The 14,812-nt window shown below is 45.4% G+C and overlaps 1 protein-coding gene across 1 annotated transcript; it reads right to left on the bottom strand.

The window, feature by feature from the left end:
- Positions 1 to 469: 469 nt before the first annotated feature.
- LOC125087954 (regakine-1-like) lies at positions 470 to 5,349 on the bottom strand. The gene is made up of 3 exons (XM_047708804.1): positions 5,197 to 5,349; positions 1,198 to 1,318; positions 470 to 839 (listed from the first exon to the last, which is right to left on the bottom strand). Exons 1-3 carry the CDS (start codon positions 5,264 to 5,266, stop codon positions 707 to 709), a joined length of 324 nt encoding a protein of 107 aa, XP_047564760.1. The 5' UTR covers positions 5,267 to 5,349; the 3' UTR covers positions 470 to 706.
- Between the last annotated feature and the right edge of the window lie 9,463 nt (positions 5,350 to 14,812).

Below are 14,812 nucleotides of genomic sequence, written 5' to 3'. Positions count from 1 at the left end.
GGGACCAATGGAAGAGACTGCAGGATCTCAGGGTTTGGGGCATGTGGCTTTGGGCACAGAGAACGAGGTGTTACTTATACTAGGTCTTGAGGGGTGATCCCAGAAGTAAATGTTTAAATGGCAGAGGTTTGGGGAAGAGCTTCCAGGGAACGGTGAGCTGCAGCCCCCAGTAGGGGTGATGGGAATAATGAGATGGGTTACGTGTGCACCTCAATGAGCTACTTTCCATGCAAATGAGTGATTTTTCTGGATTCTCACACTATTGCGTGATGTAAGGCCCCAAACTAAGGGTCACTTGTGTTTGGTACTCCTGATCCTAAGCCTGCCCCCATCATCCCACTATTTAAATTAATTCACACAGAAGAGGCCAGAACAGCACCCAATACAGAGTCAATACCGTAGAAGTGTGTATAAAAGAAAAGAAATGACCAGCTGTCAGTGAGCGAACCAGTCCAGTAAACTACGCAGGTTCCTTTCAGTAGTGCTGCTTTATTTCAACAATTGGCTGCCTGCAAAGGGGAGACCGAGGTGTCTGGGGACCATAGTGTCCTCAGGTCCCAGAAGGCAGTGTCAAAGCAAAGCTTCAGGAAAGAGCAGGACTCGTCAGAGAATGGGAGCACAGAAAAGCAAGAAAGAGCTTTAGTTTGGGCCAGGGACCTTCTGGGGCTCAGAGAGTTGAGCAAGAAGGGGGTTCCGTGGCGTCTCCTCAAGCTTCCTCAGCCACGTGGGCCCCTCTGCTCTCGGATCTCTGAGACTTGTGGTCTAGGTGTCTGATGTGCTCTTGCACCCAGGCAACATTGGGGTCTGCGCAGACCTGTCGGCCCTTTCGGGTAAGGAAGCTGTGGAACAAGGAGAGAGAGGGGAAACTGAGTCAGCAGACAACGAGGAGCCCAGCTCTTTCTCTACCCAGCTGGAGCTTCCCCACCTCTCTCTCTGTTGGATGTGAGGCCCTCACACAGAGAAGGACACCCCTACTCTCTGTTGCTCTCTGAGGAGTCTGTGAAGACCCCACCACCAGCTCCCCTGACCTCCTTGCAGGCCAAGCTCAGGCTAGGGAAGTCCCCAGACTGCTGCTCAGCTCGTCTCCCTGAGCTCCCCCCACTTCCTAGCTAGTCCCACCCCACTGCTTCCTTCTCCCAGACCCTACTGGTTCTCACATTTGTACCCCCTTCCACCCCCTTGTGTGGCCAAACTTACATGACCCCTGGGGTGGAGCACTGGTCGCTGGTTCTATTATAACTTTCCACAAACCGGAGTGGGATTTTCCGTGAGACATAGGTGAAACAGCACTTAATGAAGGTTAATTTATTCACTGGTTCTGCAAGGTAGAGGGCCATATGATGCTGAGAGCTTTGCCACAAGGAAGTGTAGACCTATAACTCTATCACCCAGAGTATGGAGGAGGAGACCAGACCAGCGCACCTGGGAGGGAGGCAGGCCTGACCTCTCCCTGGCAGCTCTTCCTCCTCCCCCTCTTAAATTATCCTCATCCAGGGGCCCTTGGCTGGCTCGGTCAGTAGGGCGTGTGGTTTTGGATCTCAGGGTTGTGAGTTTGAGCCCCACATTGTGTGTAGATATTACTTTAAAAAATTATCTTCCTCTAAAACCTCTCTTCCCTCCCCACTGCTGACCCCTCCTGACTTCTCTCTGACCCTTCCCTTGGGCTGGGATGTGACTCTGGATGAAGTGTTTCAAATTTCTGACAGTTTTCAGGATTTGGGAATAAGAAACCAGAATTCCTGGGAATGCTCAACTCATAAATTATTCATTTTCTTTAAAAAATGGAGATATAATTAACAGTATAACATTGTATTCTTTTTAGGTATACTGTATATTTTCCTTAACATTTTATTTTCATGTTTCTAAATAATAATGCGTGACTGTATGCTAAACAATGAATCGTTTTTCTGTGATAGGATTGTCCTGAAAGTTTCAAGGGTTTTGTGTTAAAAAAAAAATGTAAGGTAGCTGTAAAAAAAAAAAAAAAAAAAAAAAATGTAAGGTAATAAATGGTGTCTCTAAGTGTTATGACGAGATTATATACTCAATAACATAGGGAGTGTTCTCTGGCAGATAACAGTCGATAACAGAAAATACAGAAAAAAGGGAATATCAATACAAAATAAATGGCCAAGAAAAATTATTTAAAAAGTGGAAAAAATACTGTAGCTGTTTAATATTTAAAATACTTAAAAGTTATCATTCATAAGGGAATTTCTGAAACACAGAAAACATTAATTGCCCCATTTGTAGCCTTTATCTTTGTGTTGTAACAAATATTGCAGACGTAGAAACATTTTTTCTGTTCTGCAAGGCTGTTGGCCGGATTGTTCAAAAATGTGTCCAAGTGCATAACAAATAGCATGGAGGACAAGGGGAGATGGAGAGGAGAAGGGAGTTGAGGGAAATTGGAAGGGGAGGTGAACCATGAGAGACTATGGACTCTGAAAAACGATCTGAGAATTTTGAAGGGGTGGGGGGTGGGAGGTTGGGGGCACCAGGTGGTGGGTATTGTAGAGGGCACGGATTGCATGGAGCACTGGGTGTGGTGCAAAAATAATGAATACTGTTATGCTGAAAAAAATAAAAAAATTAAAAAAAAAATGTGTCCAAGTGCATCTTCCCATTGGGTGTTAGAGTCTATAATCTTTCATACAAGCTCATTTCCTTTTTTAACAATGAGCATATCTTGTCTGCTTGTACTGACTTTGGTTCAAGTCGATACTGCTTTTGCTAATTTAGATTTTATCTGTGAATTAGCAAACGTTTCTGGTGTCACATCCTAGTAGTCTATAACATTTACGTATTTTCTCTTTGTATTTCTTCTGTAAAAGCATTTATAAAGAACTAGAGCCTGCACTGGTTATTCAAACACTGGGTAATGTCAACGAACATTATTGTTTAAACAACAGAATATTCACTTCTAGCAGGAATCACAGTTGAAGTGGCCCATTGAAGGATGTATTTTACTCTTAAAAGTTATTTCTTGAAACACCACTTATATGATTTATGCTTAATGTATTAGGTATACAAACACATTAGTGTTCACCCAGAGCAGACAGGGCCATGGACATGTACTTGTGACATGGCTACAGTTCCAAGTTGTTGGGTCCTGGTCACTTACCCTCACCATGCTCCTGTCCCAGTTTCCTGAAACGCTGATCTTACATATCACGTGCTGTGTGTTTCCTGCTTTTGCTCTACATGTCGATGGAATCCTTTAAATCAGTAATACCTCCGTATTGATTGTTAAGGTTTAATTCTTGCAAGAAAATTCTACCTTTCCACCTTCTCCCAGTTTCTCAACTGAGTTTTCTTAGGACTTGGGATTTGGAGAAACAAGATTTCCTTAGAAGGAGTTGCCATATGGAATTGCTAGGGGATGCCCAGGGTGGGGTACAGCAGGGCAGGACTGGTCCCCTCCGTATGAGAGGGATCTCCTTCACAGGGCTCTGGAGAATGACAGATGGGGGAGGCTTGTGGTATTTTGATGAGCAGAGCCTTGGCTACAAAGCGGGAAAGCTATACATGTCCTTGTCTCTGTTCCTGAAAGCTATGTGACTCCAGACAGGACACCCGCCCTTTCCGAACCTGTCTCCTTAAAACAGCAAATACAATGGGGGCAAGTACTGTGTATTGATTTACATATTGATGACTGTTCAAATCAGAGCCTCATTACCCCTGGGTAGCAGATGGAAAACCTGAGGCTCAGGAGGCCTGAAAGAGACAAGGAAGGCCCATCAGCTGACCTGAGCAGAGCTTCTAGGCTGAGGCTCCCTGGGAGCAGACACAGTGTCTACCTCTGTCCCTCACTGTAGCCTAGCGTGTCTACTGAAAGGGTGGCAGAAGTAGGCTTCTCATATATATTTGTGGAAAGGGTGGCAGGAGTAGGCTTTTCATATATATCTGTGGAATGAATGAATACATTCAACTTGACTGTATGTCTCCCTGACTGTAAAGCTGGCTATTTCTCCATTCTGGGTTGCTGTTCTCTGAAGAAGAAAAAAAAAAAAAAGAAGCTTCCCTTGACCGAGTCTCTGCCATAGGCCTGGTGTCTGGCTTAGTTCCAGACATGGCTTCTCTCCATCCCTCACAGCAGCCTTTTGAGAAAGTACCCCTCGTCCCACCTGCTGGTGAGAAGCCCCACGACAATAATGGGAATGACGGGAAGCATCACGGAGCTCTATAGCTAGCTGTAGTCACAGTTCCTGGAAAACCAGCCATCATTCCTTGGACTAGCTTGGATGCCGAATCGGAGTCCTAGGACCAAGTGTATTTCTTTCTCTGGTTTTGGTTGAAATTCAGCTCTGGAGAACAGTTTCCTGGGAAATATCCCCAACCCCCCACCCTGGCCCCAGGGACCCGCTATGCCACCTTCTCCCCTGGCTGCAGCCCCCTGCAGAGAGGAAACTGTGCCTGTTTTGGGTGGAAAGGGCAGTGAGCTGGGAGTCAGGACACCTGGGGTCTAGCTGAGCCCTTTTCAGTCACCTGCTGCTGCTGCTCGGAGTACCTCACAAGTATTTACTAAGAGCTTGCCGAACGCCAGGAGCAGCTCTATGCCATAGACACACTAGAGAAATCTTAAAGGGAAAGGGGGAAGGCTGATATGGGGGTCTCAGACTCAGTACCCCCACAGGCCAGGCAGACAGCAGGTACCCATGGCCCTGGCAGTAGGGGCCCCGAGACCTGGGAGTACACCCCTGTCTAAAGGGACGGCACCCACCACCTCAGTCCCAGCGAAAGCTTGTGGGAAGTTGGGCTCCTGTCTGCTTGGTCTGCCATAGTTGCAAAAGAAACAAGAAATACAGATTTTTAAACATGTAAAACCCCATCTACGCCATGGAGACAGTTTGATCCTTTGCAGGTTTCTCTGTCCCAGCCTGTGCTTATGGGTGGGCTCCTGTGTATCTGCAAGAGGGGCCTAAGCAGAGGGTCCAGAGGGTGCAGGGTCAGCTTCTTTCTGTTGGGTACCCTAGAGCCAGGGAGGCTGTATTCAGAGGCAGGATTTCCTCTCCCCAGAGGAGGCAGAAATGAGTCCCAACCAGGAGTGGGGGGACACCCTTGGTAAAATGCTACCTGTCTTGCAGGGACCTGGGTGAGGGGAGCCTATTTTGGACCACCCCCATCTCCCCACACTCCCCTTCCTCCAGCCACTGTACTATCTCTATTCAGAGGACGAGGAGTAATGGGTCTCACCTTCATTGGCCTCAGAGTGGAGGGCAGCAAGAATGAGGAAGAAGGCCAGGGTAGCCAGGATGACCTTCATCCTGCTGGTGGCTGACCAGCTGCGGGAGCAGGTTGGGGCTGAAAACTCCTGGATTCTCTGATGCTCTGAAATCTGGGCTCCGACCCTCCTTTATAAGGGGTTGCTGGTGAGGAAGTCATGAGATAGAAAAATCCACGATTGCATGGGAGTTTTGTTTCTTTGGAATTGTGACTAATGACTTATCTGAAATAAGAGAACCGAGTCAATTTATTCAAAGAGAAGCAGAGACAGAGAATGATTCCAGAATTCACATTTGGTTTGCATCTTTAGGGTGGTAGTGGGGGAAGCCCAGAGGCGAAGGGCTTTACAAGTAGAAACTGCCCTCCTTTTCTGCTCCTCCCCAGGGAGCCTGGGAAGCCTCCGTGGTGGTGAGCCCATGTGGACCATGAGTTCAAAGGCCCAGGCAGCAGTCTCAGGCTCAGGGATTCCAGGACCCGCCAGGATGAAGATTTGGGGGCCCTGTTCTGTGTCTACCTCCAGCACCAGACCCGGACTGAAGCCTGATGGGGGCTGGGAGTGGGGAGCTGGACTTGGAGGGGATCCTGGGGTGTCTGGGCCTCACCAACAGGATTGGACTGGAACCCCTCATCTAGGGAGAGCTGGAGGCCCTGTGCTGTGCCCAGAACAGGGAGCTTGAGTGGGTCATTAGCAATCAAGGAAGCTGTACAGAGCTCTCTGCCTAGTCAGTGCTGCCTCCGGGACTGAGGCTGAGGGGTGAACTCCTTCTGGGTCAGGCTGGGGGAGCTGGGGACAGGGCAATGCATCCCACAGAATCCAGTTGCATTTCATCAGCCTTAAATCTGTGCTGCAGGGTCCCTGCACAGTGACACCACCATAGTCTGTATGGGAGTGGGAGATAGGGTGGCCGGCCATCCTGGTTTCCCTGGGACGAGGGGTATACCTGGGATGTGGGACTTCAGTGCTAACACAGGGATGAGTTGGTCACCCTGCTCAGAGGTCAGGCAGATGTGACTGTCCCCTACCTCCACTCCCGCCGAGATCAGATTAAGCACCAGTCAGATTTTTTTTAACTTTTTTATTGTAAAATTTATGTAACGTAATACTTGCCATTGTCAACATTTTTTAAGTGTACAGTTCAGTGGGATTAGGTACATTCATATATTGTGCAATCATCACCACCATCCAAGCACAGAACTTTTTTTTTTATCTTGCAAAACCAGAACTCTGCACCCATCAAACAATAACTTCCCTCTCCCCCTCCCCGTGCCACTGGAATCGCCATTCTACATTGTCTCAATGATTCTGACTATTCTAACCTCATATATTAGTGGAATCATACAGTATTTATTTCTGGTGACTGGCTTATTTCTCCTAGCATGTCCTCAAGGATCATCCATTTTGTAGCATGTGCCATAATTTTCTTTCTAAGGCCAAATAAATGTCCGTGGTATGGATCTACCACATTGTGCTTCTCCATTCATCTATTGAAGGACCCTTGGGCTGCTTCCACATTTTAGCTATTGTGAATCGTGTTGCTGTGAACATGGGTGAACACATGGTTCTTTGAGACCCTGTTTTCAGTTCTTTGGGGTATATACCCAGAAGAGGAATTGCTGGATCCTATAGTAAATCCATTTTTCATTTTTTGAGAAACCGCCGTACTGTTTTCCACAGCCTTTGTACCATTTTATATTCTCCATGACAACACACAAGCCCTCCAGTTTCTTTATACCTTTGCCAATATTTGTTATTTTCTATTTTTGTTTTGTTTTGTTTTGTTTTTTGATGGTAGCCATACAAACGGAGGTGGGGTGGTATCTTATTGTGGTGTTTTTTCTTTTTTTTCTTTTTTGTAAAGATTTTTTTAAAAAGAGATCACAAGTAGGCAGAGAGGCAGGCAGAGAGAGAGGAGGAAGCAGGCTTCCTGCTGAGCAGAGAGCCGGATGCGGGGCTCCATCCCAGGACCCTGGGATCATGACCTGAGCTGAAGGCTGAGGCTTGAACCCACTGAGACACCCAGGCGCCCCATCTTATTGTGGTTTTGATATAAGCATCTGTATTTTTTTTTATCAGTTTTATAGAACGGGGTTCCAGGTAAGTTTGTTTGTAAAGAAAGTTGTTTCCCTCCTGAAAGGGAAAATGTAAAGCCCTGTTCTAATGGAAAGAGTAGGAGCTTGTCCCATCCGTTAGCACAACATCAGATGGGGGAGGGATGTAGGGAATATGCATGGGCAAGAGGATGGAAGAAGCTGATTTGTACAATTTCTTGGGTCTCTATGCCAATTCCTGGACTTCTGAAACTAAGTTCCTGGTGACGCTGAGTCATCTGCGTTTCTGGGTAAGCAATGTGCACCCCTCTCTTGGACCTTCAGCCCTGATTGACTGACTGCTTCCCCTATTCAAAGGAGCAGGGCTGAACTGGGGGAGGGGGACTTGGGAAGAATTAAGGCTCCAAGGTTTTCATCTTTTTGGTAAAGTTGTTTTGTTTTACACACGGCAATGTACAATAACGGAGGGGCCCACGATAGACTGTATGTTAGTTTCCCGAATGTTACTGTTTTCCCAGCTATCCCCATGGCACTTTTGTTGAATGCTGAAAATCAGAGCCTTTGTCTACAGCTCTTTTCAGCCGACCCTTCCTCAGATGTTCATTGCTACCAGAGAAGGAAGTAGGATAGGTTCAGCTGGATTTGCCCTAGCTGCACCCATGCTGACTTGACCCGAGCATTTCCTTTTTAAAGTGCCAACAAAGGGTTTCTTACCAAGAATTGCATAGGTATAGCATCTTGCCCATACAGAAGTGGCTGATCACAAGTTCATCCACCTTTCCCCTTTCTTTTGGGAAGGTTGGCTGCCGTTTGCTGGTCTTTAATATTCTACAAACTCTCTGCCTCCCAAGAATCCACAAAGGTTATCAGTCTCTACTGTATGTTGTCTGAGCTGCTAGAAAGGAATTCATGCAAGCCAAGGAATGAACTGTCATATAGTCTGCCTACCCATCTTAGGCTTCTTATCTATGGAAATTATGCCTTTTCTAGACTGTAATGGGCAGAGAAGAGACAAATAAAAACCAGAGACCAAGAGTTCTGTTTTGTCTCTTCCACCTGCTCCGTTAACATCCTTTGTTCATTTATTAATTCATTTACTCATTCATATATTCTGTAAATAATTATTGAATGCATACTATGAGCTGAGCACTGTCTAGGAACCAGAGATTAAGCCATGAACAAGTTCCTCTCCTTTCTCTTCTCTGAACAGAGGTAGCTCATCCTTGATTCCCTGTGGGTCCTGGGTCAATGCAAAAACACCCCAGGGATCTCTCCATGTTTTGCACACCTGACAGGGCCCACCTGTCTGTGTCTCTGTCCACTCCTTGTCCTCTAGGATCTCTCTCTCTCCCCAGGGTGGCAAGTGGCAAGAGGACTGGACCAAGCATAGCAAGAGGCTGGGAGCATGACAGGGAGTCTTCCTTAACAGGACCTTTGTGAGGGGCCCAGTGAGAAATGTGTAAGAGGCAGCAGGGGTTCATCAGTAAGCTTTCCAAATGACCGATTTTGGACTTTCCTGACTTTTTTCTTTTGCCTGTTTTCTGTTTCATTGCTTACCCATCTTATTATTTTCTTCCTTCTACTTACTTTGGGTTTAATCTGCTCAATCTTTCCTAGCTTCTCGAGGTGGGGGCGTTATTCATTATTTCACACCTTTCTTCTTTTCGCATAGAAACATTTAAAGCTGTATATTTTCTTCTCCGTTCTGCTTCAGCTTCACAATGCCAATTTTTTATGTATGTTTTCATTGCCATTAAGTTTAAAATGTTTTCTTATTTCCCTTGTGATTTCATCTTTGGCACATGAGCAATTTAGAACTGCATTTTTTATTTCCAAATATTTGGACATTTTCTGTATGTCTTGTCATAGATTTCTTCTTTTTTTAAAAAAGATTTTATTTATTTATTTGAGAGAGAGTGAGAGCACAGGAAGTGGGAGTGGCAGGTAGAGGGAGGGGGAAAAGCAGGTTTCCCACTGAGCAGGGAGCCAGATGTAGGGCTCAATTCCAGGACCCTGGGATCATGAGGCAGACACTTAACTGACTGAGCCACCCAGGCGCCCCTTGCTATAGATTTCTAATTAAATTCCACTGTGCTCAGAGAATATACTCCCACTTCTGTAAGCAAACTTCAGAGGCTTTTTAGAAAAAATTAGTTTCAGAAGTAGAATTTCATGATTCATCAGGTGCACACAACACCCAATGCTCATTGCATCATGTGCCCTCCTTAATGCCCATCACCCAGTCACCCCATCCCTCCACCCACTCCCCTCCAGCAACCCTCAGTTTTTTCCCTAGAGTTCAGCATCTCTATGGTTTGCCTCCCTCTCAATTTTCATCTTATTTTATTTTCCCTTCCCTTCCCCTGTGTTCATCTGTTTTGTTTCTTAAATTCCACATATGAGTGAAATCGTATGGTATTTGTCTTTCTCTGACTGACTTAGTTCGTTTAATCTAATACCCTCTGGTTCCATCCATGTCTTTGGAAATGGCAAGATTTCATTCTTTTTGATGGTTGATATTCCTGTGTGTGTGTGTGTGTGTGTGTGTGTGTGTGTGTGGTGTATGATGTCTTCTTTATCCATTCATCTGTGGATGGACATCTAGGTTCTTTCTACAGTTTGACTGTTGTGGACATTGCTGCTATGAACATTCGGGTGCACGTGCCCCTTAGGATCACTACGTTTGTATCTTTAGGGTAAATACCCAGTAGTGTGATTGCTGGGTTGTAGCGAAGCTCTATTTTCAACTTTCTGAGGAAACTCCATGCTGTTTTCCAGAGTGGCTGCACCAGCTTGCATTCCCACCAACAGGGTAGGAGGGTTCCCCTTTCTCTGCATCATGGCCAGCATCTGTCTCCTGATTTGTTAACTTCAGTCATTCTGACTGGTGTGAGGTGGTATCTCATCGTGGCTTTGATTTGTATTTCCCTGACTCAGACCTTTTTCTAATTAAAGTGCCATGTGTAGTGTATTTATATTAACTATTTAACATGTGTAAAGCTGTGCTAACTTTTACTCTGTTCCTATTTCTCTTTTGTGTTTCACTGATGAGGGGTTTCATTGTTGTGCCCCAACTCCATCTTCCCCGAGCCCTGTGGTTTTTATTGCCTGATTTTGTAGCATGCAGTGGTTTTTAAGAATGCACATGTCATGGGCTTGCATAACTAACTGTATCACTTGTTTATCCACTCACCACTCAATGGACATTTGTGTTCTATTTTGAGTAAAGTCTGGAATGAATATATATATATATATATATATATATATATATATATATACATATACATATGTGTATATATATATATATATATATGGCATGCATATATGTATATATGCATGCTTTTTTTTTTTTTAAGCAGTCTCCATGCCCAACCTGGGGCTTTAACTCAGGACCCTGAGATCAAGAGTCACATGCTCTATCAGACTGAGCCAGCCAGGTGCCTGTTTGGGGATATTTTATTTTATTTATTTATTTTAAAGATTTTTATTTATTTATTTGACAGAGAGAGACATAGCTAGAGAAGAAACACAGCAGAGGCAGTGAGAGAGGGAGAAGCATTGTCCCCCACCCGCCATCCCCCTGGGGAGCAGGGAGCCCGATGCAGGACTTGATTCCATGACCCTGGGATCATGACCCAAGCTGAAGGCAGACACTTAATGACTGAGCCACCCAGGCAGCCCCTGTTTGGGGATATTTTAAATGAAAGTGTTTATAAGGACTTATGTAAAGTCTTTGGACATAGAGATGAAAATTGTTGGAAAGCAGAGGGAGCAATCGTGAAGGTCCTGAGCCTTGTGGGTAGAACCTATAGGAGAACTTGGTGAGGAGCTCACTTTTCATTTACACTCCAAGCTCCCTGGCTACCTGTTGTATTCAGTGCCACTGAGACCTGCTCTGCTTGGACATTTACTCTTTTTTTTTTTTTATATCTTTTTTTATTAAATTTTTTTATTTTTTCAGCATAACAGTATTCATTATTTTTGCACCACACCCAGTGCTCCATGCAGTCCGTGCCCTCTACAATACCCACCACCTGGTTCCCCCAACCTCCCACCACCCCCCGCTCAAACCCTTCAGATTGTTTTCCAGAGTCCATAGTCTCTCATGGTTCACCCGCTCAAGTCTTTCTCACATTGCAGGGCTCTGACACTGACCTTCCTACCTCCCTTATAAGGATCCCTGGGATTGCGTTAGGCCCACTCAGATAAACCAGGGTAATCTTGCCATCTCAGAGTCAGTGGATAACAATCTTGATTTCCTCCAGGCTGTGCAACATAACATGTTTACAGCTTCCAGGGATTAAGAGGGACATCTTTGTGGGGGTGAGAGGAGGGCCACATTATTTTACCTACCTCACTGTTTCAGTCTGAATCTTTAAAAATGAGAATTTTATAATTTTTTTAAAAGATTTTATTTATTTATTTGACAGAGAGATCACAAGCAGGCAGAGAGGCAGTCCGAGAGAGAGGAGGAAGCAGGCTCCCTGCTGAGCAGAGAGCCCGATGTGGGGCTCGATCCCAGGACTCTGAGATCATGACCTGAGCCGAAGGCAGCGGCTTAACCCACTGAGCCACCCAGGTGCCCCTAAAAATGAGAATTTTAAAACTCACGGTCAACAATACCATTGCTTATTTGCCATCCGCATACCCTCTTCATTCAAGTGTTCCTTAATGCCTCTTGACCGTTTTCTAATTGGACTGTTCATTTGTTTACTGTTGAGTTTTGAGAGTTCTTTACATATTCCAAATACCAGTCCTTCGGCAAATCAGTGGTTTGCAGACATTTTCTCTCATTCCATAGCTTGTGTTTCACCCTGGACTCTCAGTTTTCCTCTAGTCCATCCAGGCTGTGAAAGGTTCAGATTACCTGCCCAGCAGCCCCTTTGGAATTGCAAACATCTTTAGTCTAGAAGAGGTCTCTAATGCCAGGCTCACATCCACAGGTTTCAGTCTTTTCTGGGATCTTAGACAAACAATTCCTTACTCCTTGCTTGCCTGGTGTAGACTCTTATAATAGGGAATTGTGCATTCCTGGTGAATCTGTTTCAGTTGGTACATGGGCACACTGAAAGACTGTTTCCTAGTGGTTAATTAAGAGTGTGGGACTCAGGGCGCCTGGGTGGCTCAGTGGGTTAAGCCTCGGGGTGCCTGGGTGGCTCAGTGGGTTAAGCCTCTGCCTTCAACTCAGGTCATGGTCTCAGGGTCCTAGGATCAAGCCCCGCATCGGACTCTTTGCTCAGCAGGGAGCCTACTTCCTCCTCTCTCTCTGCCTACCTCTCTGCCTACTTGTGTTCTCTCTCCTTGTGTCAAATAAATGGATAAAATCTTAAAAAAAAAAAGAGTGTGGGACTTGCTCTGGTCTGCAGGTTAGACTCCAACATTTCTAGCTGTGTGACCTCAAGCGAGTTTCTTAGCTGTACTGAGACTCTATTTCCTCATATGTCAAAGGGAGATAAGCATTATATACAACACAGTGATATTTTTGATGACTAGATAGACAGACTGTGATTTACTGTAATCCTCAAAAACAGTCTTTATTTTTAAAAAAGGTGAACTCACAAAAATGCATAAATATGCACGATAGAATGCTTTGCTTTGTTGTTCATTGAAGTGGTGGGTTTCCCTGATGCATATAAATTTGCATTTGTTTTGAATACTTTGTTTATTCTTCAGCGTATGAGGACTGTATCACCACTGTAAAGCCTGGTATCATTAGAATGACATTCATCCATTTTCTCTCGTCTTCCCTTCTGGCTTAGACGCTCCTAATCATTTCCTCTTATTCTCTCCAACCAAGGAAACTGCTTTGTCAGAGAAACCAAACTAAACCAAAAACTCCAAGATTCACTTAAGAGAACAGAAAGAATCTTCATTATTCTGACATGCATAACAAAATGAAGGGCTCATAAAAACTCCGTATGTGTCTGTTGATGGGTTTGGCCCAATGTCTACCCAGAGAGAGATAGGAGCACAGTCCTTCACTATCACCCTCAATATGGCAACCGCCGTATGATTGACTGGGAAGGGACTTAGGGAATAAGAAGGTGACATATGATTGCACAGAGAAAAACACCAAATAAAATAATTTATAATATTTAAAAAGCTTAACTAAATTAGTTTTCCGAATGTGCTTAGGAGAAGAGAGAGGGAATTTCTGGAGCTGTAGAGACAGTTCACTGGTTCAGGTCACTGCTGCTCAGTCTACGTTATGCCCCTCATGTGTTCCTTCTGGACCCCTTGGATTCTCCCCAGGCCCCTGCTGTATTCCCGGACCCAGGCACAGCTGGGGTTGGCATAGAAATAATGGCCCTGTTTGGTGACAAAGCTGTGGAGAAGTACTCTGTAGAGAATAGTAAGGATTTCTTGACCACCTGTGGCCTCTTCATCTTCATCCCTGTGGGCACCTTAGGGCTGGTGCACCTTATCAAGGCATCACTGCCCAAACCTCACGACTCCTAATTCTTCCCTGAGTGATTAATGGAAATAACCTCAGGCTACTTCCTTTCTGCTGTCTCTTTCTTCCTTCTCTTCCCTCTACTTCTGGGCATGTCCTCCCTGGGTCCCTGCACCTCCATCCCATGTCAGGAAACAGCTCAGTGGTCTCTCTCTGTGTCCTGCATGCACAAAAGGCCCCCAGAGGACCAGGTCTTCTCAGGACAGCTCCTTCTCTGTCAGCCAGAGCATCCCTGCTCTGACTTCTGAGGACCCACCCAACCCCCACATCCTGTGTCTCGCCAGGGTTGGGCAGGGAGAACAATGCCTGACGCCATGTTTGGGGCACTGGCCACTGTCTCAAAACAGGCAACCACAGGGTTGTGGGGGATCTGCAGGGACGTGCAGGTGAAGCAGCAGGGAGATGTGGTGTAAACCTTACCAGTGAGGGAGCAGGAACAGAAGAAGTTGCTCAGGAGCACAGGCAAGCCCGGGAGGGTCTGGAAGAAGTAGAGAAGGATAGCAGAGCTCAGAGTTGAGGTTTAGGAGGAAAGGAAACTGGAAATGATTTGGCTTTTTTTGTTTAATTTGTTTGTTTCTCATTAATTTCCTGAGTCTTATCTTTGGTTTTGTCTCTTTTGGGCTCTGGCTTACTCTACAAGGAACCAGCCTATAGAGAGTCTACTCCCTTCTTCTAACTTCCTTTGGAGAACATTTCCCCCTGCCCCAAATCCATTAAATCATACAGATACTCAGTGAAAGCAGGAACAATTTTATAACTCTTCTAAAACTTACCAATAGCAATAGGATCTAAATAGACCTAAATTTTACCACATCTTAATAACCCAATAAACTAGGCTTCATTGATCTGAAAAATGGGATCAATCCTCTCCTAACTCCCATTCTGTAGTCCAGATCAGTAAGACCCTTTTCAACCCTCTTGAAGAAAACCACTGTGTCATTTTGAAAGCCCACTTGAGGCTCTTTGATTTCACATGGGGGTTCTCAGGCCACAGCACTAGGAAGATGGAGACTGACTTCTGGCCAGAGTGAGGGGAGCAACTGTTGAAGACAAGTGAACAACAGACTCCCCCGTGCATGGGAG

This window comes from Lutra lutra, chromosome 16 (assembly GCF_902655055.1).
Source record: "Lutra lutra chromosome 16, mLutLut1.2, whole genome shotgun sequence".
NCBI classification, from domain to species: domain Eukaryota; kingdom Metazoa; phylum Chordata; class Mammalia; order Carnivora; family Mustelidae; genus Lutra; species Lutra lutra.
This window is presented reverse-complemented; position numbering and strand designations above follow the sequence as displayed.